This window comes from Cebus imitator, unplaced genomic scaffold (assembly GCF_001604975.1).
Source record: "Cebus imitator isolate Cc_AM_T3 unplaced genomic scaffold, Cebus_imitator-1.0 Scaffold15, whole genome shotgun sequence".
Classification (NCBI taxonomy): Eukaryota; Metazoa; Chordata; class Mammalia; order Primates; family Cebidae; genus Cebus; species Cebus imitator.
The window spans coordinates 5,778,852-5,802,469 of record NW_016107330.1 but is presented as its reverse complement, the minus strand read 5'-3'; the positions used below and the strand labels follow the sequence as shown (position 1 = coordinate 5,802,469).

At 51.2% G+C, this 23,618-nt stretch overlaps 1 protein-coding gene and 1 pseudogene across 4 annotated transcripts in view; both read right to left on the bottom strand.

The window, feature by feature from the left end:
• The window catches only part of KAZN (kazrin, periplakin interacting protein), a 1,292,076-nt gene that overhangs the window by 36,375 nt on the left and 1,232,083 nt on the right, over nt 1–23,618 (bottom strand). For all 4 annotated transcript variants that reach the window (XR_005196313.1, XM_037729866.1, XM_017502852.2 and 1 more), the window contains 3 exons: nt 8,145–8,350; nt 7,600–7,718; nt 1,134–1,365 (listed from right to left, as the gene is read on the bottom strand). Coding sequence is in view for 3 of the 4 variants with exons in the window: in XM_037729866.1 (XP_037585794.1) it covers nt 1,134–1,365; nt 7,600–7,718; nt 8,145–8,350 (557 nt within the window). In the remaining variant the exon portion in view is untranslated. The remainder of the gene's footprint in view (nt 1–1,133; nt 1,366–7,599; nt 7,719–8,144; nt 8,351–23,618) is intronic.
• Nucleotides 11,308–12,311, bottom strand: LOC108285570 (annotated as a pseudogene).

Below are 23,618 nucleotides of genomic sequence, written 5' to 3'. Positions count from 1 at the left end.
ACAACTGCCTCCTTAGCAAACTGAGGCCTGGGGCGAGGGCCCATGACCTTGTCACTCCTTGTCCTCGGCATGGCCTGGAGAAGGCACTGCTGCTTTCTTGCTCCACACACAGGAAGCTCTGACTTTGCCCAGAGCCACACAGCGGCACGTCCTGGAGTCAGAATGAAAACCCATGTGGCTGATTCCAAGTCCTCCCTCACCATATCACAGGCTTCCTGGGTCCCACAGGGACTGACCCCAGTGCCACGCACACAGGAGGTACACAGTGAATGCTTTCCAAGGGGTGTTTGAGAAGGGGGACAAAGGCCCCTCCTCTGTTCCTCTTCTCCTGACTTTGAATTGTTTGGGCTCTGACGTCACTCTAAGAAAAGTCACCTACCTGGAGTCAGCACCACAGGGCCCAGCAGCTCAGGCCCCCGGTGACCTCTGCAGCACCCGCTTCACCACTCCCCACCTCAAAGCCAGCACCCCACCCAACAGGACTCTGCTGCCATGGATCAGTCCTCCGGGCCTTTGCCATGCTGTTCCCTATGCTAGGTTGCTTTTCCCCTCATGTCTTCTACTGATCCCTGGGCTTCCTCCTTCAGGTCTCAGTTTACTCACTGCTATCTCTGGGGAGCTGTCCCTGAGCCCCCGGAGGCTTCTTCTCTTTTTTCTTTCTTTTTAAAATAAATAACAAACATTTAAAAAAAATTTCAAATTTTATTTTTTTTTGTGGGTACACAGAGTAGGTGTGTCTTCTCTAGGTGTTCATAAAGCCCTGGGCTTCCCTCAATGCGACAATGTCCCACAATATTGGCATCACCCACTTCCTTGTGGTTCTCTCTGATAAGCAGTGAGCTCTCCAAGGATGGGGGCTCCCATTTCCCTTGCCTTGAGCATAGCGCTTGCCTCATGCCCAGTAGGGGGTTGCTGGAAGGAAGGCGGGAGAGAGGATGTTGCTGGCTGACTGGATGATGGATGGATTGGTAGAAGGATGGACGGATGATCGATAGACAGTGGATGGCTGGCTGATGGATGGATAGGTGGACAGTTGGATAGATGGGTGGTGGGTGGATGGATGAATAGACAGTAGATGCCAAGGGGAGGGGTGAGCAGGGGAAGGTGCCCCCACCCTGCGCCCTGGTCCTCACCTCCCTGCTGAAGTTCACTTGGTACAGCAGCTCGATCCCCAGCAGGATGCTGACCTGGTGGAACTTCTTGGACACGTTCAGGTGCTTCTCCAGGTCTCGCTTCATCAGGGAATTCAGCATCCGCCCATCAACCAGGTGGTTCTGGAAGGCCTGGGAGTACTGGGACAGGCCGATGTCATTCAGCCAGGCCTTGGCCACCCAGTGATGGTCCAGCTCGGCAGCTTTGGACAGGCTGGGGAGGAGACACGGCCAGAGAGTGGATGGGTGGGGAAAGGCGGCAGAAACAGATGGACGGGTGGAGATGGATGGAGATGCAGAGAGAAGAAAAGCATTGGGGAAGGGGGAGGACCGAGAGAGCCACAGAGACAGACGTGGGCAGGGATGGAGCCAAGAGATCAAGAGGAAAAAAGAGAAAAAAGAGACAGAGCAGAGATGGGGAGAGAGGTGGATGGAGGAGGGAGACGGAGAGAGAGAAAGGGACAGGGAGAGAAGGGACACAGAAAGAGGGAACAAAGAGAGAAAGAAGAAGAGAGAGGCATTGAGAGAAAGAAGCAGAGGAATATGGAGAACAAAGAGGAAGAAGCAGAAAGAGAGAGAGAGGAGAGAGAGAGAGAGAGAAACAAATTGAAGGGAACAGGAAGAGAAAATCTGAGAATCCTACATGCAGACGCAGTGAGGGTGAGTGGGGAGCAGAAGGGCCATGTGTGGCAGGAGGGAGCACCTCTGGGGACCCCGCCTCTCTGCCTAAGCCCCCCTCATTTCCCTGGGGGCCTCCACAGCATCCCCAAGATCCATAAAGCCTGGGCTTGGCCTGCCTGATTGGCACATCCCTCCCCAGCGCTCTGCGGTCTGTTCTCCTGTTTTGGGGATGTTGGGTGACCCCTCAGGTGGGCCAGGCAGGTCCTGATCGTGTGTGAAGATGGCACTGCTGCCGTCCTTGCTCAACAGATGGGACGCTCTGACTTTGCCTAGAGCCACACAGTGGCCCATCTGGAGACAGAATTAAAGTCCACGTTTGGCTGATTACAAACCCTCTGTCTTACCACTGCACTGCCGGGTCTCAGATTCCCCTGTGCCCCACATATAAATGACCCCTGTACCACGTATACAGCAGGTGCACAAGGGCTTGAATTTTTAAGCCAGTGAAAGTGTGTCTGTGTATGGCTGTCATTCCTCTGCTAACCACACAGTGGCAGCCTTGCAGAAGGAACGAGGACCACCGCATCCCGCCTGCAAGGGACTGCAAAATGCTCCAGGCTTGACAGGTGGGAGAGCGCTGGTCTAAGCTGGAGCCGCAGGGGGCCACAAATCGATCAGTACATGAAAGGGAAAGTGGTGAGCTTGCAAAGCCACTCCACTCTGCTCCTGGGGCAGCAGCCAGAGACGGCTAGGCATGCCACCCTCCTGCTGAGGGTCCTGGGTGGGTTCTCTCTGTCCTTCCTGCCTTCATGCTTAGATATGCATTGAGCATCCCCTGAGCGCCCTGCTGGGGTACATGCTGCTATACAATGCGCTCCTTTTCCTTCCTAACCCTTCCTCTCTTTCTCTGGGCACTCCTGTCGCTGTATTACCCATCGCCAGGGCTCTGGAAGGCAACCTTGAGGGAGGACTCCCAAACTCTCCACTCTCTTCTGAGCATCTAAGCTCTGAGCTCTTTTCTGAGCTCCTCTTTCCTCTCTCAGCCTCTAACTGCCTTCTCGATGCCTCCTGGCTGTCACAGACGTGTCATACTTAATGGCTCAGCTGTTCTCCTTCACTGTCACTGTCACCCAGGGGCTCTGCTTTGTCACCCAGCTCCCAAGCTGGTAGCCCATCCTTGTCTATCGGTCACTCTGGTCAGTGCATCCTCTGTTCCCTTCTCACCTGTCCCAGCTCTAAGCTGCAGCCATCTCTGGTGTGGGTTTCTGCCACTGTCCCTGACTGCCCCCTGTTTCTTGCCTTGGCTTCCCTTCTATTCCACACTCCCCAGGACGGTCAGGGGGTCCTTCAAAAATGTCAATCTGATCATGCACTCCCCTGCTTAACACTCCGTGGCTTCTCTTTGCAAGAATAAAATCGGGAGTCCTTTGCGTGTTCCACGAGGGTCATCCGCACTGGCCCTGGCTGACTTCCCCTCTCCCAAGGCACATGGGGCTCGGGCTCTGGGGGGTCGTTTCCTGGAGGCACTGAGCTCTTCACCCCCCCCCAACTCCCCTTCCCGGCCAGGCTCCTTCCAGCCCCGCCCAGGGCTCACCCCTCCTCACCCCTTGGGCGTCAAATCTCCCTGTCCTCTGAATCCGCTGTCTAAAGCTGCCCCCAAGTCTTCTCACTGTCCCTTGCGCTTTCCTTCAACGCTCTAATCACACATTGAACCTTAGCAATTAACTGGCGTGTCCACTCGTTTATTTTCTCTCTTCCCCACCTTAGCAGATAAGCCCTGCCTGGACAGAAACTGTTCATTGCCAAACAGCGCAGTGCTACGTCCACAGTAGACGCTGATGGAATGCTCGCTGGAGGAATGGCTAAGAGAAGGGTGGGCCCCCAGCTTGGCTTCAGTCTCCTTCCCTCTGCCCCTTGGCCTCCCAGAACCACTTTGGTCCACCGGGGGCCCCTTGTCTCCCGGCCTGTTCTCCACCTCACGCTCTTCCCCTGGTGAGCTCCTAGGGACTCCGCAGAGATGTCTGATCTCCTGGAAGTCTTCCAAGATGCCATGCTGGGTCTCTGTGCCCAAAGTCCCTGAGAGTTTGCATCCCCAGACCAGTCACACTGTGGTTCATGGCTGTGCATCTGGCCAGCTGCCTCACTGGACAGTCAGCTCCTGGAGGGCAGGACTGGGGGTGGCTTATCTGTGAATGTCCAGGGCCCTTTCAGGCTCGGAGTTCACACTCACCAGTGTTTGTTTCACAGTCGAATGTGTGGATGACGGAGCAGGGCTGGGTGAGCGGGGCATTTGCCCCAGTCCACCTGGAGGCTGCCCAGCTGGAGCTCCTGAACTGGAGCCTTCTGGCCCAAGACAACCTCCCTTCTAGGATGAAAAAGTCCTGGGGCAGTACCCCTCCCAGCCCCTCAAGGACCAGGCTCAGCCTTGTTACAGGAGGACCCTTCTCTCGGGCAGGAGGTAGGGCCCACAGCCCTCTGAATCAGATGCCACTGGGCCAGGTTTGTCACTGATGGAGACTAGAACGGACTCCTCTCCTCTCTGGAGCAAGGGTTTGCTCAGCAAATCAGTGGTGCAACAGAGTTGGGGTGGGAAGCTGGGGAGGGGGCACCCCACTTAACCTACTCAAGAGAGGACCATCCATAATCAGCCATCACCATCTGCATACCCACAATTAATGTGCTCCTGCCCTTCAGAAATGTTCTCTTTTCGTTAATGTTGTCCCCATGGGCCCCAGCTTGGCGACATGTTGCTCCCAGCTGTTGGTTTGAGCTATTTATTGTAAGAGCCCAAGTTGAAAAAAAAGCATGATTTTAAAAGGAATTCAGACATTTTATAAAATTTGTCACTGTCCCTGAACTGGAGTCAGATTAGACTCTGAAATCTGAGAACACGCACAAAATTTAGGTATCGTCTGGGTCACGGCACAGCACGGAAGATGGGGGGCTGTTCTGGCTCTATTATTTTTAGCTCTGGGAACTTGAACCTCTGGGTCTGTTTTCTCCTCTGTAAAATGGGGGAGAATCGTCTTTGCCACACGGAGTTGTAGGGACCAAAAGAGTGGAGAATGCAAAACCCCTACCACGGTCTGGGACACACCTGGTGTTCCTTAAATAGGAGGAGGGGGAGCTGTCATTGTTCTTGTTTGTAACACAAAGGCAGCATGAGATACCAGAAAGGCAATGGCTTCGAAGTCAGGTCTTTGGTGGTGTGACTTTCTGCTCATCATTTCTCTGCACCTAACTGTCTCCAATTTTTTTTTTTTTTTTTTTTTGAGATGGAGTTTCGTTCTTGTTGCCCAGGCTGGAGTGCAACGACGCGATCTCTGCTCACGGCAACCTCCGTCTCCTGGATTCAAGCAGTTCTCCTGCCTCAGCCTCCCCAGTAGCTGGGATTACAGGCGCCCACCACCACAACTGCTGATTTTTGTATTTTTAGTAGAGACAGGGTTTCACCTTATTGGTTAGGCTGGTCTCGAACTCCTGATGTCAGGTAATCTGGCTGCCTCAGCCTCCCAAAGTGCTGGGATTACAGGCGTGAGCCACTATACCCAGTCTTCTCCATCTTTAAAATGGGAATAAGCATGTCTACGCTGCATTGATGTGAGGATAAATAAAATGATATCCATAAGGTGGTGATGATACGTTGGCAAGGGGGTTGCTGGGTTTTGTCATTGGTATTTTGTAGATAAAGAGACCAGTCCCAGAGAGGGCAGCATCTTCCCCAATGGGCACACAAGACATCATGGCTGAAAATGTTCTCGAAGATGAACTCACTTGGAGTTCTTACCCCCGAGTCCATGGACCCCTGAAAGTGGGTGGGCCAGAGGGTCCCACCCACCAACCCAATGCAGTGAAAAGCTGTGAAGTTTTGTGTATTTCTTCCAGAGAAAGTGTCAAAAGCTCTCATTAGATTCTCTCAAGTGGCCATGAGCCTCGAAAGTTTAAAAACCACTGTCCTAATTTAACTCCCTTCATTTCCCAGGTGGGAAACAGTCCCAGAGAGGGCAAGCAAGTTCAGGTGGCAAACTGGAGACAGGCCAGACTCCCACTGGGAATAGAAAACTCCAAATAAGGCCTCTGCCTTCTCCAGGAAGCCCTGGGGGTGTCTAAGCAAGGGGTCCATGATCCCTGGCACCACAGACTCCTGCTTTCTGGAGGTTACAGGGTGCCACTGTTAGGGATTAAATGTCCCCCCCAACCCAATTCATATGCTGAAATCCTAACCTTCCATGTGGTGGTATTTGGGGCTGGGGCCTTTGGGAGGTGATTGGATGAGGTTGTAGGGGTGCCCTTCATGACAAGATTATTGTCCTTACAGGAAGAGATCCGTGGCAGCTCTCTCCCCCTCCCTCTCCCTCCCTTCCCATGTGAGGACACAGCAAGAAGGTTGCCTTCTGCAAACCAGGAAAGAGTCCTCCCCAGGTCCCAGCCATCCTGGCCTCCCAGCCGCAGACTTCCAGCCTCAGAACTGTGAGATGGAAATTTCTGTTGTCTAAGCCCCCGGGAGTGGCATTTTGTTATGGCAGCCCAAATCCCATTTAGGGGGAACCCAGGCAGTAGCCCAGACTCCTCAAATTTTCGAGAGGTGAAGCAGTCATCCCCACCCTGTTCAGTGAACACAGGCAGTGTTTATGGACCCTGCTGGGTGTGGGGCGAGGGGGCAGGAGGAATTTCCAACTTGGGTGACCAAGGATGGTGAGGGGCTTTGGGATGAAACTGGCTAGGAGGTGGGAAACCCAGCAGGGGTTGCCCTCATGACCCCTCCCCTGTCCCTCAGCCTAGCCCTGTCTAGGGTGGGCCAGTGTCCTGATGGTACTACTGAGGCCTGGCACTTTCTCCCTCTGAGTCGCTCCCTACGTTTCTGGTCATCTCACCTCAGCACTTCCTGCCACCCGAGAATCACGCCAAGGGCCCCTCCCCAGCATACACATGGATTTGGTTTCCCTGCTCCCAAACCAGCCCAATTTTCCACCCCAACCCCTGCTTCTAAAAAAATCCACTAAGCTGCTTCTGCAAATTACAGCACACACCACCAGGTCTGATTAATTAACTGCACAAAAATGATAGGGAAACCAGTGAAGGACATAATTATGCAAAACAGAAGTGTCAGATTTACAAAGTGAGTTCCTCTCCTCTCCACAAACTCAGAATGGGGTGGGGTGGGGTGGGGGGGGTTCCTTCCTTTTACCCTGTAGCTGCCCCTGTTCAACAAATTTTGCTCACAGAAAGTAGAAAGAGAGGCAGGCAGGCAGGGACAGGGGAGAGGTGGTGTGAGAGGCGGAGACGGGTGGCCGGGGGGGTACACCTGATGGGAAGGCCCTGTGGCTCCCAGGTATGCCCACTAAGAGAAGCCCCCCTGCCCCGCCCGGCCCCCTCCTCTATGTGGGAGGTTTCACTGAGCCCACTCGTGCCTATTTGATCTCTGCCAGCCTCTGCTCTGCCTCGCACCGTCTTTCCTCGCCCTGGAACGGTAAGAGCCGGCAGCAGACATCATTGTGGCCAGTGTGCAGGGCTGCTCAGGCTGGTCCCGGGAGACAGAGGAGTTCTGGGGGCTTGTGAGGCTCCCGCATTGGTTGGGGGGTGTCCTAGGGCATTTGGGGCCTCTCACCTGCGTGTGTCTGTCTCTCTATGGAGCAGGCTGGTCCAGAGCAGGGCAGGGGTGCGCCCCAGCCCCCTCCTCAGGGGCATCCCCGGACCATCTTAGTCACAGCCTGATGTCCCCCACACCTGGCCCAGCCCTTAGTGCCCCACTCCACCACCTGTGTGACCAAAGGCCTCAGGAGGACTTTTCTCCCTCCTCCCCTGGGGCCCCTCGAGGTGGCCTCACCTGCGGCCCGCCTCGGCGTCTCGGTAGTCCTCGATGGCCAGGCGCAGCTTGCGCCGGTGCAGGGAGCTGCACACGCCCAGGCCCAGCTGCAGGTCCTCGTCACTCAGGCTCAGCAGCACCTGCCCCCGGGAGGGAGTGTCATGTGGGGGCTGCGGGGTTCCTGCCCTAGAGGGGGTGTGTTGGCGGGGGGCTCCTTCCTATCTCCTAGCCTCCTTTCCTACAGTGGGGTCAGGGCACATGGAAACCTCTGCAGCTGTGACGTGGGCTGGAATTCCCGTCCAGGCAGAAAGAGCCCTTTCCCTTCGGCGGGTAAAGGAAGCTTGGGCCCATTTTCAGGATGAGGCAGCTGAGGCTCAGAAGGGCTCTGTGCCTTGCCAGGGTGGCACAGTGACTAAGCAGGTACATCAGAGACTGATGGCATTGGCTGGCTCCTAGATTGCGCCTTCTCCTGACTCCAGGGTGGGAGCGGGGGGCAGGCCAGCTTCTGGGTGCATAAAGCTCACACAGGGAATGGAGGACGTCCCCCAGGGGCCGGAGTCGCCTACCTTCCCGCTCTTCACGTTCTCCGTGCAGGCCTTGACGTACATGGGCATGGCCATCACCACCTCCAGCCAGGCCTGGACGGTGCCCGCCTTCCAGTGGGACATGGGGGTGGTCCTCACCAGCTCCACCTGCTGCAGCCGGTCCATCTGCTCCTCGCCTTCCGACAGGCTGAGGCTCTGCCGAGTGGGGCTGCACTGGCTGTCCGAGTCTGCAACACACAAGTGCAGGCCACGCTGGGGGACGAGGCTGCCGGGCGGGGGCTGGGCAGGCCACACCCCCGGAGGCAGAGGACAAGGCCCGCCGCGCATTTCTTCTCTTCTAAATCAAAATGGCTTTTGGCTTTTTTGTTTTTCTGCCTGTGCTCCCACCACAGAAGTAATCTATGAAAAGAAAAGAAAAACCTTGTGCCAGAAAAAAAAAATAAAACAGAAAATCAGATCACCCCATGCAGCTGTGAAAAGAAAATTGTGGGAAGCAGAAAAGTTCCTTTTTAAAGTTGCTTTTCTCATTAAAAAATAAGTGTGCTAATAACTCTCTGTTAAGCCCTGCCCTATGGAGCCGTTAAACATGCCATGCTCACAGGCACGTAAGAACACACTCTATGTCCTTGTACTTTAACCAAGATATCTGTGCTGGCCAGTGTGCCGAGCTGCTCAGGCTGGTCCCGGGAGGCAGCAGAGACTGTGAGCACATCCAGCACAAGATATCTGTGCTGGATGTGCTCACGGGCACGTCCCAGCTCTCCATTGCTTTTACCTGTTTAAAAAAGTTTTAAGTTATTAGCTAATTGGGTTTTAGTTTAGATTATGAGGTCAGGCTCCAGCCAACCGAGATCAGACACAGCAGTAAGGACGACCTCAAATGCGTAAAAAATAATTTTGTGTGTTTTTCTTTGTATATTGTACTCTCGTGGCAAGATGGTTAGTGAGAGTAGCCTTCTTGCAGTCCAGGAAGTAAAAATTGCGTTGCTAAAAGATCCTTTGTCTCAGTGCTAATTTTTCTTTGCGGCACCGAGCATCTATTTCCAACGAAAATAAATCTTGGGACCCCGAATTCATTAAGCCAAAGGGAAAAGTCAAGCTGGGAACTCGGTCACGCAAACCTGCGTAAGACGGCTTCAAGATGAACAGCTACACACCTCCCTCATATGTTGCCCACAAGGAAATTCCTAGTGAGCTCCGAGATATTTACCCTAAAGCGTGTCTGTTAAAATTCACCGTGACAATGTAGATGGCTCGCGTATCTTCACACAGTATTCACCCCTCTGCTCCCCTGGCACAAATGCATATCTGACTTCCCCTGCCCCATTTATAAGATTCTACTAAAAATCTTACATAAAAATGCCGATTCCCTGGATTTTCCCCATCTGTTTATGTTACCTTATATAAAAATGCAGATTCGCTGGGCCAAAGGCACGCATGATTATTTTCCACCATTCTCCTCTTATATGAAAACTGTGTGCTTGTCAATATCCTGTCCTTTCCCCTTTAAATTTGGAGCCCTCTAAATCATCCTCAGAGAAAGGCATAGCTTGGCCGGGCGTGGTGGCTCACGCCTGTAATCCAAGCACTTTGGAGGCCAAGGCTGGTGGATTACCTGAGGTAGGGAGTTCAAGACCAGCCTGACCAACACGGTGAAACCCCGTCTTAAATAAATAAATAAATAAAAAGAGAAAGGCATAGCCCTGTCTCCCGGGCATGTGTCCTTAACTTCGACAAATACACCTCCTAAAATGACTGAGACCTGTCTCTTCATTTTTCTCCATTGACACCACCCAGAGACAACCAGCTGCTAAATACTCTTTGGGATACAGAAAAGCCACACTTACAAACACACACAGACCCGCCTGCTTACAGGGTGCGCCCATTTTGTGATATGCCTGTTCGCTTTCGCTGTGAAGGACATCTTTCCATCTCAGTAGAGACCTGTAGTACCTTTGTGCTGCAAGGGATTCATCAGAAGGAGGCTCCGTAATGTATTTTACCTGCCTCCCACTGATGGGCATGGGGCTCGTTTCCAATTTTTAGCTATTGTAAACAACACAGCGGCAGTCACCTTTGGGCAACCAGGTGATTTATTTTCTTAGGATAAATGGAACTCAGCTTCATTTCTTAATACACTGAAAGCAGTTTCTGGAGTGGCCCTCTCAGACCAAATAAATACATAAATTCATAAATCCATCTACCAACATTTTCCAACCCCGCTCTTCCATCTATGGTTGGCTGCATCAATGCCTGGTAAATATACAAAGTTCAGGTTACAGAGATGCAATTGAGAGGGAAAAAGAATCTCTCTAAAACAGGATTAAATAAAAACCTAAACAGGCTGGGTGTGGTAGCTCACACCTGTAATCCCGACACTTTGGGAGGCCGAGTCGGGCAGAAGGCTTGAGCTCAGGAGTTTGAGATCAGCCTGGGCAACATGGAGAAACCTCACCTCTACCAAAAATACGAAAAAATTAGCTGGACGTGGGCTGGGCGCAGTGGCTCATACCTGTAATTCCAGCAAGCCAAGGTGGGCGGATCATGAGATCAGGAGATCGAGACCATCCTGGCTAACATGGTGAAACCCCGTCTCTACTAAAAATACAACGAATTAGCCGGGCATGGTGGCATGTGCCTGTAATCCCAGCTAATCGAGAGGCTGAGGCAGGGGAATCGCTTGAATCCGGGAGGCGCAGTTTGCAGTGAGCCGAAATTGCACCACTGCACTCCAGCCTGGGTGACAGAGCGAAGCTGTGTCTCAAAAAAAAAAAAAAAAGAAAAAGAAAAAGAAAAAGGAATACACAGCAGGCACAGTGTAACCCTGACTGTGGTTTAAAAATTATACATAGATGTAAAGTGTATAATTATTACATATACTTATATATTTACACAATATACTAGATGGTTAAAATCTAACATATAAAAATAGATATGAAGTAAGAGCTGGATAAACATGAAACGTCTGTCTAGTGGTAGGTAATTGTGTGAGTGTGTGTGTGAACGTGGCATGTGAGTGTGTGAGCACATTTGTGACTGTGTGCGTATTTGTCTCCCACGTTTTCTGCATTGACTATATTATGTTTGACACGGGGAAAAAGACAGCCTAGAAATATCACTTTTTCAAGTTACAAACCTCCTCCCTGCAACGCCTTCCCTCACTCCATTTTTTTTTTTTGAAACCTTGATGTTTATTTTCCATGAATCTTATATGTTGTTTAAGAGCCCACACAAGAACAGCTTAAGACCATTCAGTGGTTGCTCCTACCCATTCAGTGGCCTGAGCAGTGGGAGCTGCAGACCAGTCTTCCGTGGCAGGCTGGGTGCTCCAGTCTTCCGTAGGGAACTGCTGGGTGGGCACAGAGGGCACCTGCACGCCTTCAGACCAGACGGCAACCTCAGGCTGAGTGGCAGTGAACTCAGGGGCCGGAGCAGTCCATTCGCCCTGAAACTCCTCCTTGGTCACAGCGTTCTCAGCAGTGGCCTGCTCTTCTTTTTCAATCTCTTCAGGATCTCTGTAGAAGTAGAGATCAGGCATGACCTCCCACGGGTGTTCACGGGAAAGGGTGCCACGCATGCGCAAAACTTCCCGAGGCAGCATCCACCACATCAAACCCACTGAGTGAGCTCCTTTGTTGTTGCATGGGGTGGCGATGTCCACATAGCGCAGAGGAGAATCTGTGTCACACAGAGCAATGGTCGGTAGGTTAACATAAGACGCCTCCGTGAGAGGCAGGTGGTCAGCCCTTGGGTCAGTAACCACAAGCAGCCGTGGCTCCCGGAAGGCTGCCTGGATCTGGTTGGTGAAGGTTCCAGGAATGAAGCGGCAGCAATTGGAGTGGCTCCAGTGGCAGCAGCAAACTTCAGCACGGCCCTCTGGCCAGTATTCCTGGGGGATATAACACTGACATCAGCAGGGTTTTCAATAGCAACAATGGCACGAGCTGCCAGGAGAAGCTTCTCCCAGGCCCTCTTCAGATTTATGGTGTAGATGCCATCACTTTTACTTTTATAGATATACTGTTCCATCTGGAAGTCAAGGTTGGTGCCACCTAAATGGGTTCCTGCTGCCAGGAACTTAAGGACATCCTCCTCCTTCATTTGCAGAACATCAAGGGCTCCGGACATTGTGAAAGTTTCCCTTTAAGTTACAACGGGAATCCAGAACAACGCCATTTGGAGCCCTCGGCAGGTAGCGCAGAAAGCCCCTCACTCCATTTTAAACTCCTTGAGGGACTCTTTGAAAAGAGCTGCACATACTTGGTGACCACACACTCATCCATCATCCCCATCTCCATCAAAACCTGTCTCCCAAACACCTTGTGCCTCAGTTTCCCCTCTGTAATGCTAGCCTGGTACTGTTCTGTGCTGTCTGCCTCCTCTGTGGGCTGCTGTGAGGACTCAGCCGGGGTGAGTGTGACAGGGCTGTCCATGCTGGGACAAGTACAGGTTGAGAGGTCACTGCCAACATGGTCGTGTTTCCCTTCTCAGTGGCTGAAGGCCTTTATTTTTCCCAGGGAAATGGCAGAGGGTGCAGAGAGCTCTGTGCAGGTCACCAGTCTGAGTGACCTCCTGTTGCCATAGTACCCGGGAATTTGGAAACAGCAGCTGCCTCTGCAGGCCCACCAGGGCCCCAGGTTCCGGCCTGGTGAGAGGGCTGTCCAGCCAGGGGTGCAGACCGGTGCCCAGTGCTGGTGCCTGGCTCCCATGGACTGGCGTGGCTTGCAGGGAAGTCTTTCTGATCAGACTCAGGACTCCAAGTTCTATAGGGATTGGAACAGGCACTGAAACAGGGCATCTTTCCTGGATGGGAGAGAGCTGAGAGCTCCCGAGAGGCCTCCAGCCTGGCAGGCTTCACTCTCTTTTTCCAGTAGCTGAGTCTCACCTCTGTTATGTGCTTCTGGGAAGAGGAGAGGTGACGTGTGGCCAAATCTGGTTACCCAAAGTTCCAAGACATGGCCCGTGTCATCCATGTGGACCAGGCTTTGGAGCTGAACAGACCTCAGCTTCAGGCAGATTTCCTGAAACCTCCGTTTCTCCATATATAAAATGGGAATGATGAGCGTATCTGCCTCCTGGCTTGAAATGAATGTTATCAACTCTGAATGGGAAGCTACTGGAGTGTGAAAGTTGCAGATACCAGGATGAAATCACTTTTGTCAGATCCAAAAGAATTAGAGCCCAAAGGCATGAAGGAGGGGAACTGATGCTTGCATATCTGAGATAAGGACTGTCTCAAGGACTTTCTAAAATAACCCCCCAAGAAATTCCTTCTTCGGGACTGCAGCAATTCAGATAAGATGTTCTCCAAAGAACGCTGCCCGGTAACGATGTCTCCGCCAATGAACAGACGCCAACTCCAGCTTTGAGCCTCCAGAGCCAATGAAGTCTGTTTCCAAGCAGCTTATGTGAACTTCTCTTTTTGCCAACAAAATCTTCCCTTTGCTGTCCCCTCTCCAGATGCACCTATGGCTTGCCACGGCTATGCTTCCAGAGTCTAATCCGTTTTGTTTACTCCCAAATACATTCATCATATAGGAATATTTTTTCTGATGTCTCTTTTATCAGGCTGACAGGAGACACTTAGTCAAGGTGGCCACTAAAGGTAATAGAGGGCCCCTCTCCTGGGGCTTGGACACTGTTTAGCCACATTTAGAGTTCAGCTGCTGCTGCCTCCTTCCTGCTACATTCCTGGGTGCAGCTTTGGTGACTTTGGAGGGAACAAGTCCCCCTGGTTGTCCAGGCTGGCAGGGCAGAAATTCACTGTCCCTGCTGGACTCCTACCTGGTTGAGGTGAGAGGGGTGGGACTCTCGGTGAGATGAGGGCACATCTTTCTGTTCTATGCCCAGGGGGGTGGGCTGCGGGTGTCTGCAGCCCTTGGCTACTATACGTCTCCCCAAGAAAGGGAGCTAAAGGGGCATGGGAAGGGGAGAAAGGAGATGGGAGCAGAAGTTAGCACCTGCTCCTGAGTCCCCCAGAAGAGGGGAAGGTTCAAAGAACAGCATCTGGGGAGAGAAAGGTTGCCCAGCCGCAATAACTATGGAAAGGTAAATTGGAAAGAGGAGAGCGAGAGAGGGAACAGAGGGTCAGAAGGGGATGACAGATACGCGAACAAACAGAAGCAGCAGATTTCTGGTGTGCATGTGTGAGCGTGTGTGCGTGTGCCTGTGTGTCTTTGTGAGTGTGTGTGGGTTACTTGGGTTATTTTGTGTAGCAAGCAGGCCTTGGGGCTGTAAGGAGAGCTGGCTTTACAACTCGCATTATTTATGGAGTCCAGGCCCTAGGAATGCCAGAGGCCAAGCTGGGTTCATATGCGCAAACCACACATTTTGGTTTCTGCAAGACAGCTATTCACCATCGCTGTTCACCACCGCCTCCCTCTCCCTCAACCCCGAGGACTCAGCACCAGGGAGACTGTGTGACAGAAGAGATTGGGAGGAGTCTAGCAGGCCTTTGGGGTCATAAACCATTAATTAAAGGCAGTTTCCAAAATGCAGGCATTAAGGGGCCAGATTTTTATGTCCGGATTCCATCAATCCTGGCTTTTATTTCCCTCCTTCTCAGCCTTGAGAGCAGAAATAACTCATGTTGATGGCCAGGCTGCTCCACGGAGGGGCTGCTGAGTCAGGGGCGCTGGCTGAGTCCCTGGTGGAGACTCAGAACCTACCACTAAAAGGTAGCCACTCTGGATCCTCCCAGAAACCAGGACGCCTGTGGACTTTGGAATGGACTTTGGAATGAGAGGCTCTGCGTCCTTCCACCCACCTCAACACATATGCACGCATGCACACCCCACCTCCAGAATGTTAGTACTACTGAGTGTGAACACTGAGGTCTCCCCTATAAGGGGCCTTTCAGAGGCAATTTGTTGGCCCAGAATAGAGGTCAGCAGACTATGGCCCGGGGCTGAATCCAGCCCTCCCTCCTGCTTTTCTAAATAAAGCTTTTATTAGATCACAGCCATGCCTATTTGTTTATTTATTGTCTAAAGCTGCTTTCATGTGGCAATGGCAGAGTTGAGTAGTTGAGACAGGCCCACAAAGCCTAAAATCATTACTATGTGGCCCAATGCAATAAACCACATAGAGAAACCCCTGGCTGAGAGGGTCCGAGGTTGGCACTGGAATATGGGAGCCCTCGGTTTGAATCCCAGCTCAGTGGGCTACCAACCAGATGATCTTGTGCAAGCGTTTTACATTTTCTCAACCTCGGTTTTCCCCTCTGTAAAACGGGGATGATGATAACGCTTAATCTCATGTGAGGACGAAATGAGATGGTGTGTGCAGTGTTCAGCCTCGTGTCTGGCACAGAGTAGACACTCAGTGATGGAGCGGGGGCCTCTGTTCCCTGCAGGATTGTCACCTACTGTCCAGACTGCTCTGTCCAGCATGGCCGCTACAAGCCACGTGTGCCTACTGAACACGTCACGTGGCTAGTTCACGCTGAGAAGTGACTTAAGGGCCGGGTGTGGTGGTTTAAGCCTATAATCCAAGCACTTTGGAAGGCAGATCACTTGAGGCTGGGTGTTCAAAACCAGCCTGGCCAACATGGTGAAACCCCGTCTCTACTAAAAATACAAAATAATGGCCAGGCACGGTGGCTGACGCCTGTAATCCCAGCACTTTGGGAGGCCATGGTGGGTGGATTACCTGAGGTCAGGAGTTCAAGACCAGCCTGGCCAACATGGTGAAACCCTGTCTCTACTAAAAATATAAAAACTAGCCGGGCGTGGTGGTGTGTGCCTGTAATCCCAGTTCCTTGGGAGGCTGAGGCAGGAGAATTGCTTGAACCGGGAGGCAGAGGTTGTAGTGAGCCGAGATTTGGCCACTGCACTCCAGCCTGGGTGGCAGAATAAGATCCTGTCAAATAAATAAATAAATAAATAATAAAAATAAAACACATACTGGAGTTTGAAGACAGCACCAAAAAAAAATGTAAACTATCTCATAATCATTTTTAAATTGATAACATATTGATCATATTTTGGATATACCACTTTAAATAAGATGTGTTATTAAAAGTCATGTCACCCGTTTCTTTTTACTTGGAATGTGGCTAATAGAAGGTCTAAAGTTACACATGTGGCTTGCATTAGTTTCTGTCGGACGGAGCTGGTCTGGATGGAAGACAACTTTTTCTTTGGTTTCAACCCTGGGGGTGGAGCCCAGCTAGGACCACTGCCTTAATGATTACCTTTGCAAACTCACTATACATATTTATCTTAACAAAACCTGGGGTTGTTCGGTTTGAGTTACACGCTGCCGCATCCAAGATTTTAATTCTATCCTCTTTTAAAATGCCCTCATTTAGACGTTGTCGTGATGATTATTTCATACTGCTAACGCTTGCTTAAAACCATGGACTTACATGTTTACCAAATTTCTTTGCTCATCATGTCTTCTTGTCCTCAGACCTTCCTTCTGGAATAACTTTTCTTATTCCTGAAGAACATGATTTAAAAGATGTTTCGATTAAAAGTGTTTTGGTAGTAAACCGTCACAGCTTTTGCCTATTTCACCCTTCTTCTTCAAAGGGGTTTTGCTGGGTGCACAGTTTTAGGTTGAGAGCCCGTGTTTTGTTTTAGCACTTGGAAGACGTTGTTCCATGATCGCAGGTCTTCCGTTTTGCAAAAGAGAAGTCTGCTGCAAATCTAATTTTGCTGTCATTAGCTACTTTCGAGATTTTCTCTTTGTCCTCGGTGTTCTGAAGTTTCATGTGGCTGGATGTGGATTTTTAAAATTTATTCTGAACAATATAAATTGTGCTTCCTGTATCTCTGTACCCCATTTTTGAATATTCTGAACCATTATCTCTTACAATGTTACCTCTTTTTCATTGTCTCTGTTCTCTCCTTCTAGGATTCCACCTAGACATAAGTTGGACTTTCTTTTTTTTCCTGTCTTGTGACCTGGTGCTGTCCAACAGAACTTTCTGTGTTGATGAAAATCTGCTATAACCTTCACTGCCCAATAGGATAACCATTAGCCATGTGTAGTTATGAGCATTTAAGATGTGGCTCGTGGATGGCGTGCGGTGGCTCATGCCTGTAATCCCAGCACTTTGGGAGGCTGAGGCGGGAGGCTTGCTTAAGCCTAGGAGTTTGAGACCAGCCTGGGCAACGCAACATGGTACAACCCCATCTCTACTAAAAATACAAAAATTAGCTGGGTATGGTGGCAGGTGCCTGGGCTGAGGCAGGAGAATCCCTTGAACCTGGGAGGTGGAGGTTGCAGTGAGCCAAGATTATGCCACTGTACTCAGCCTGGGTGACAGTGAAACTCCATTTAAAAAAAAAAAAAAAAAAAAGAAAAAGAAAAAAGGAAAAATCGGCAGAGGTAAAATATGCCTAGTGCAACTAAAGACCTGAGTTTTTAGTTGTATTTAATTTTAATTAATTCAAATATAAATCTAAGAAGCCACATGTGGGCTCGTGGCTACTCTGTGAGATATAGTCATTCCTCCGTTATAGCTTCCATCTTAGCTCTGTGCATTGCATCCTGGATAATTTTCTTAGATCTTTTTTCTGTTTTTGAAATTCTCTTTTCACCTATTTAGTCTGCTGTTTAACTCACCCTCTTATTTATTTTCAATGTTCCATATTTTTAATTTCTAAAATGTTGGATTTGTTTTTTCTTTCAAGTTTTCCTGGTCTGTCAGTTTCCTGTTGTTTGCTCACGTGTGTGATTTCATCTTATAGTTCTTTAAGTATTTTGTGCATACTATTTTATATTTGGTATTGATAAGTATTAAGTATTTTGTGCATAGTATTTTATATCTGGTATTGATTTTTATTTGGTATTTTATATTTGGTATTGATACTGTATCTGAGAAGACCCTAGGGGGTCTAAATTTGCTGTTTGTTTTTGCTGAACACATATTTAATCTTAATTTACAAGACTCTTTAGGGTCTAAGCAGCAGATGCCTTTTGCCAGAGAGGATTTACGTTAACTCCTGCTGGGATGGGGAAGAGAAGAGGTGTGGGGATGAGGCGGGGGTCCAGGGGCCGCTTCATTCCCCTTGGGAGACTCGGGTTGAATGACAGAGTCTCCGGCTGTGTTCTTCCACTTTACCGCATCCCCAAATGTAACCCCCGACAACGGTCCTGTGGCAGCCTTTGCCTCTAGGACAACGTCAGCTTTTGCCTTCAGTGATCGGTCACTGCTCCGGTTCTGGCATTAGCTGACAGCTTTTGGTTTTTGTCCGCAGACGTCTTGGGGATTTCCCTTATTTTTTGTGAGACCAGGAATGCGTGAAAAAGTATGTTCATTCCAGATTTATAGGTTTTGTAGAGGGAGGCCCTTCCGAGTATGCCTACCCCTAAGCTGCCCTGAGTGGCCGTCCCTCTGGCTGTGGCACTGCCCACCCAGTACACTGCTTCCTGCTGGCACTGCTGGTGCATGGCCTGTCCATCTGCCCTGCCACAAAGTGACTGCCTAGGCCATCAGACAAGTCTATCCGTATTTTTATTACCTGGGCCTGGTATCTGGTGACGTTCAATGTCATTAGTGATGGTAAAAGCCCAGGTTATGGGAACTACCATTTCCTTTCCCTTTTCCCCCAGCTCAGCCCTTCTTTGTTCTACTTGTTTTGATATCCAAGGAAGATGACACCATTTTTCACTTGGATATTCCCTTGGGAAGCCTCAGTTTCTCTTGCCTTCCCCCAGGGATAAAGGTGCAAAGGGCACATTTCAGATGGAAAGTGAAGGCTCAGTGCGGTTCACCGATGCTTCCAGCAAGCTAGGGTGGGAGCTCGGCCTCAGCCCCGAATTCCCCACCTCCCAGTGGGGAGCAGCCCTCTTGCCTGTCCTTGGATGCCTGTGCTTGGTTACAGGAGAACAAGGGCCAGGATTGCTCAAACTGGCAAGAGCTGGTATGGTGAGTGGGGCATGGAATGCTACTCTCAAAGGCTGGGAAATCACTCCCAGCCTTGCCTGCCAGGCTGGGGAACTTGAGGCTGGCCATGATTCAAAGTGAGAGACAGACACAGAGAGAGACAGAGAGACAGACCTAAGGACCGAGACAGACTTGATGGGATCCCAACGCCCGTGATGGGGAAACACATGCCGATGTGGACATGGGTGTCGCCACTTAACTTGGGGCTCTATGTGTCTGCCTATCCTTTGGGCTGCTCTACCAAACCCTACGTTGCCTAGATATTCATTCTATGAACAGAGACACGCATGCCTAATGCTGACTGAACTGCTGGGCCCTCTGATAGGACAGGTGGCACGGAAAGGTGGGATGGAAGGAAGAATGGTAGACTTTGGTGGAGGTGGGCCCTGGGCGGGAGTGACACAGGCAGCCTGGAGCCAGAGCTGATGGCCGGACAGGCCCAGTGCGCCATTCACCAGTGTCTGGTAGAAGCTTTTGCTATGTACTACCTTCCACCATCTTTGCCCTGGAGCAGTCCCTCCTCCACCTAGCCTGAGGTTGACATTTGCAACGAAAAGGGGCCGAGCAGGCATGATTCCACATCCTGTCTAAAATCCATTCAGAGCGAGGAAAGGTGTCTACCTCTGAAGAGCCTGGAGCACGCCGGCACTTGCTGCTCAAATGGCATCACAAATGGGGTCGCCTGGGCCCCTCACCCAGTGGGATTCAGAGCTCTAGGGCTAAAAGGTGCCTTCAAGGTCCTGTGATCCATCCGTCTGTCTTGCAGTGGGTCTGGCACTTAGAGGAGGGAGCCCAGCCTACCTGCTCCTAGAGTGGTCTTTAGACCAGGGACATCAGCTACCCGGGAGCTGCTTAAAAACGCAGAGGTGGATCACTTGAGGTCAGGAGTTCAAGACCAGCCTGGCCAACATGCTGAAACCCACCTCTCCTAAAAATACAAAAATTAGCCAGGTATGGCGGTGTGTGCCTGTAATCCTAGCTACTTGGGAGGCCGAGGCATGAGAATCGCTTGAACTTGCGAGGCGGAGGTTGCAGTGAGCGGAGATTGCGCCACTGCACTCTAGCCTGGGCGACAGAGGGAGACTCTGTCTCAAAACGGAACAAAACAAAACAAAACAAAAATAAAAGTAGAGGCTTAGAGGTAAAGGCCTCGTAAATTCTCCTATGCCCCACCCTGTGTGAAGAGTGCCAGGGCAGCCCTGACTCCTGGTCTCCCAACCCCAGCGAGGTGGGAGGTGGCATTCTTCACCCTGGTCCCCCATGCTCCTGACCTCCAAGTGCCATTGGCAGACACCCTTGGCAGCAGCTATGGGACAGGCTTAGAGCTCTGGCATTTTAATTAACATTTTTTTTTTCTATTTAATATGTTGAGTCTATACACAGCCTGTGGCTGAGTGGCCCATGCCCTGGGCTTCTGACGCTCTTTCGATGCCTGCAGTGTCAAGCACAGTGGCATCTCCCTGGCGTCTGTGTGCCTGGCGTCAAATGTGTGCCTGGACCCGGAGTTCCCTGGAGCCTGGTGGGAAAGCTTTAGTTCTAAATGTGTCCTGTGTGACTGAGTTGGAGATGGCACAGAGAACCAGGCTTCCCTGGAGGGTGAGGTGGCCGGATGTGTCCCTGTACCTGGCTGGGCCTATTGCTGCCCCACAGGGTCTCAGACCTAAGACCTGAGAGCCAGGGCACTTAAAAGCTGGCTGCCACTGAGGCAGAGTTGAGGCAGTGAGCTTGGTGAGGGCAGGCTGATGTTCAAAGGTCCCCTGCTGAATTCCATCCCTCCTGAGTCTCCTTCACCTGTCCCCTGTCTCAGTTGGCTCCACTACCTCCTTTCCAGAACACTCCAGCCATATCTCAATATCCTACCTCCCCCTTTCCCTTTCATTCCATCCTCTTCAGGCCCAGAGGACATTTCTTAAAATGGTATCTTCCCAGGGACCTCTTCTGCTCAACGTCCTTCAGTGGCTCCCTGGTGAAGTCCACAGTCCTGGCTGTGGCTCACAGGCTGACCTTGGCAGCCTCATCCTCAGCCTCTCACCCCTGCCCTTGGCAACCTGGGCTTCCTGCATTTCCCTGATGCTCCTAATCCCCCCTCTCCAATCCCTGAACCTGCTGTTCCCTCGGCCTGAATAGCAGCCTGCCACTTTCCTCTCTGCCTAGTGAACCCTCACACAGGCTCAGGGCTCTGTTTCAATGTGGATTCTTTCAGGGACTCCTTTCTTGGTCACCTAGTGTGGGTATTCTACAGCCCCAAGACACACACACACACACACACACACACACACACACACACACTCATTAATTCCTGGAAACTTTCTTGCATGACACCTCTCACAGCTGAAACGAACCGTTGTGTAATTATTTGATGAATGTCCGTGTCTCCCCGCAGACTGTAAACCGCACGTGGGCAGGCACCAGGCCTGGTTTTGCTCCCTAGACATCTCTAGTATCTAGCAAGGGCCCAACCACGTTTAACAACTGGCTCTTATCTTTTCAAGAGGTACCTGGTTTCAGCACTTGTTTGTCAATTTCCATGGTGCAAATACTCCTATCGTGGCCAGTTTCAGTGATGGGCAGGCTGTCACTGGACGTGGAGTTCGGAAGAGATCCATTTGTGGGCCTGTGTGAGCCAGCCCTAGCCCAGCACTGCCTGCAACCTAATGAGCCCTCTAAGTATTGAGTAAAAGAAGGCAGGGCTGGGTGCAGTGGCTCATGCTTGTAATCCCAGCACTTTTGGAGGCTGAGGTGGGCGGATAATCTGAGGTCAGGAGTTCAAGACCAGCCTGACCAACATGGAGAAACCTCACCTCTACTAAAAAATAAAAAATTAGCCGAGTGTGGTGGTGCATGCCCGTAATCCCAGCTACTCGGGAGGCGGAGGCAGGAGAATCACTTGAATCCAGGAGGCAGAGGTTGCAGTGAGCTGAGATTGTGCCATTGCACTCCATCCTGGGCAACAAGAGCGAAACTCCATTTCAAGGAAAAAAAAAAAAAAAAAAAAAGAAGGCAGGCAGGAAGGAAGGAATGGAGGGAGGGAGGGAGCAGGCCTCCCTCTGTGGCCTCATCTTCTGCCAACCCCACCTCATCCACACCTGTGCCCATGGCAAGGCCTCTGAACATTGTCACTGTTGGCATATGCGGCCAGATTTCTTTGTAATGGAGTGTCCCACGCATCCTAGGATGCGTAGCAGCATACCTGACTTCCATCTACCAGGCTTCAGGCAGCACGGAGTGTGGCTGCTCCCAATGTCCCCAGCCTGCCCTAAGGCACAGAGAGAGCCCTGCCCCCTTCCACCTCGAGGTCTCTGTTCTCAGCCCAGCCCAGCTCTGTTCAGGCAGCCAACTACTGTCAACACTCCCTGCCCTTGGGAAGTGGCAGGAGAGCCCCCAGCAGCACCTGTAGCTCCAAAAGCTGAATTCTCATTTTGTAAACACTGCATGATAATGTGAAAAAACAACTTTTTATGGCCTGATCATGGCCGCCCTGTTGGATGTAGATGCTTTGCTGACCCTCTCACGCACAAGCCCCATGAAATATATATGAAATGGGTGAAAGGCCTCTGTGGCAGCCGACAGGACCAGGGACAGCGTGGGTGTGAAGAGCAGCAGGAGGAGAGCCCATCAGTCACTCTCCACTGTAGCTGCTGGGGGCTAATGGCAGGACCCTGGTTGGGCAGTGAGGTGGCATGGGCCCTGCCACCAACTCGTACCACTCCTGACCCCAGGGCCAGGCTGGCCAGGAGGCCCTGGCCTAAAATGCTGGTGGACCCCAATGTGTCCTTATTTATGCCATCATAAAGTAAATAGAACGGTCCAACAGAGCTCTGCTTTTACCCACAATTACTGCTTTATGCTTTAAAATAATCATGTGGGCTCCTGTGCTTTGTCCCATGACCAGCCACCCTGCCCCGAAGCTTCGAGGACATTCTCCTCTGCCAGTCCCTCCTCCCACACTTGGAGAATTTTCCAAAGAGAACTGAGATCCTGGAGTTGGCCAGGATTCACACTGCTCTGTGCTCCATTCCTGGGGAGACACTTGACAAGCATTCTCTAATTTTACAGACTTAGGGGGAAGATGCTAGGAAGTCCAGGGAAGACAAACACGGAGTTCTCCAGTGACAACTACTCATGCTTTTACACATATGTCTGTATATCAAAAGCTTTCCTCTTTCTTCCTCGCTAACCAGTCCCACTGCTGCAGTAGCGTCCACATTTGGGAAGTCCTTCTTATTGTCTAGTTTGCAACTGCAGCTGAAGCCCATCTTTCCCCAGCCGCTGGCCTCCTTGGACAATCCCCACATCCACTCCTCTTTTCTGACGTGTTTCTCTGCCAGGCTTCTCTGCCAATGGGCAGCCCTGAAAGTAATCTCATGGATCCCATGAGAAGTAAGGGGGTATTTGACACAGAGGACCTGGGCAGGAGGATGATCCTTCTCCAGGTACCCACGTAGAGAGCAGACACGTGTGCATCTGCACAGCCCTGGGAGGCCAAGCTGGGAGTGATGGATCGCTGTGGGTTTGATGACCTCAGTTGTACCCCAAACCTACTTTCACATTGTTTCATAAAACATCTGAAATTTGGAGACCAGCCTGACCAACATAGC